Raw genomic sequence first — 1739 nt, 5'->3', positions numbered from 1 at the left:
GGATGGATGGATGGATGGAGGGACGGACAGATGGATGGATGGATGGACGGATGGATGATGGATGGATGGACGGATGGATGGATGGATGGATGGATGGATGGATGGACGGACAGATGGATGGATGGATGGACGGATGGATGATGGATGGATGGATGGATGGATGGATGGATGGATGGATGGATGGATGGATGGACGGACAGACGGATGGATGGGATTTGAATATTAACCTATATCTCCCTATATTTTCCAGCCTAGCCAAAGAACCCGGTGACTTTCAAAGTGCTTTCTAAAGTGGATCAGATTATCACGTCACCTTGTTGTCAGAGACTTCTTTGTGGAAGCTGCGGCGGTCATGTCCTATCAAAGCATTGGACTGGATGTGCTGAACGTAGGACCATGAGCTCTCATAAGACTCATCACTTTCCTCATTGTCTACATGGACCTGCAGCATAACCACACACATTCAACGACATTGACAATTACAAGCACTAATACTTTACCAGTTTGGACCAAATCAAACTAATTCACACGCAACCAGACATCTTCTCTTTAAATCCCAAGTTTTATTTCAAGGAAAAAAGTTTTTTAAGTCAAACCTGAAAGTCTTACCTCGAAGCTGAACCTGAGGATGTTCTGTGGCAGTCGGTACATCACATTATGGTTCCCACTGAAAACCTTCCTGCACTGTCCTCCAAAACTCAAGGTGTTAATCACACCTGCTTTCAGTTTCCCTGTCAGCGTGTCATATCTGTGAACCAATTGTTTTCAATGACGCTATCTGTGATAAAAGTAAGATTATTCCCTGCAAACGTTCTTCACATGCATGATGATGAACTCACCCTTTGCCTGTGAGGTCCGAGTTGGGAGGCGTTTTGACGAGATCACACAAGTACTGGCTGCTGCTTTGGCCACAGCTCTGCTCATCTAAGCCATCCTCGCAGTCTTGGTCTCCATTACAAACCAAAGATTGGCTGATACACTGACCTGCATCAAAGATGGGTGAATATTTTTACATTTGTTTTTTGAATTCCTACATTTGTGAAATGTGTCATTTATAACACTTCAGTTCTTAGTCTTTCCGATGGTGCTACACCAATCAAAAGTGGGCCTTTGTCAATATTGATTTTTGTCCGATATATCGATGTAAGACATGTTAGACATATTCAGTGATGGGTCTAACGGCGTTACCTTGTTTTAGTAACGAGTAATCTAACTAGTTACTTTGACTGTAACTATAACGCAGTTACCGTTGCCTACACCCCGTTACTGCGCGTTACTCAGGTCGCACAATGAACCTTTTTTCATGATAGGACTCGTGCACGCGTCCTAAGAGAGGGGAGGGTGAGAATGGCTGATGTATAGTGAGATTCCGTCTGACAGTGGGGTAGGTAGGTGTTTCTGCTGGCGGGTGTTAACGTACAGCACACACAGAGAGATGGAGAGTGAGGAGCACTCCAGCAGCAAACAGCGTTTTCCAGATGGAAATACCGGTGTTACGTCGAGCTGCGTTTCCCCATCAGATACGGTTTCCCCTGCATCTCCGCACAGCGCTGGCGGTACGATTCACCGCGCAAGCGACAGGAAACGCGCATGCTCAATAAAGGCGCAACAGTCGCCCTGTGCTCGCGCCACAGGAGAACTATGGAGAGCGGGTACGATCAAATGATAGCCTATATGGAGAAATATGGATGGATGGATGGATGGATGGATGGATGGATGGATGGATGGATGGATGGATG

At 46.0% G+C, this 1739-nt stretch overlaps 1 protein-coding gene across 1 annotated transcript in view; it reads right to left on the bottom strand.

Moving 5' to 3' along the window:
• Positions 1–984, bottom strand: part of LOC107097072 (complement component C7-like) — a gene marked incomplete at its 5' end in the record, with an annotated part of 24036 nt that extends 23052 nt beyond the window's left edge. The window contains 3 exons of the mRNA XM_015394064.1: positions 314–442; positions 610–748; positions 840–984. Of these exons, the coding sequence (XP_015249550.1) occupies positions 314–442; positions 610–748; positions 840–984 (413 nt within the window). The remainder of the gene's footprint in view (positions 1–313; positions 443–609; positions 749–839) is intronic.
• Between the last annotated feature and the right edge of the window lie 755 nt (positions 985–1739).

Source organism: Cyprinodon variegatus, unplaced genomic scaffold (genome assembly GCF_000732505.1).
Source record: "Cyprinodon variegatus isolate N-32 unplaced genomic scaffold, C_variegatus-1.0 Scaffold670, whole genome shotgun sequence".
Taxonomy (NCBI): Eukaryota; Metazoa; Chordata; class Actinopteri; order Cyprinodontiformes; family Cyprinodontidae; genus Cyprinodon; species Cyprinodon variegatus.
Note: the sequence above shows the minus strand (reverse complement) of the source record. Positions and strands in the feature narration are given on the sequence as shown.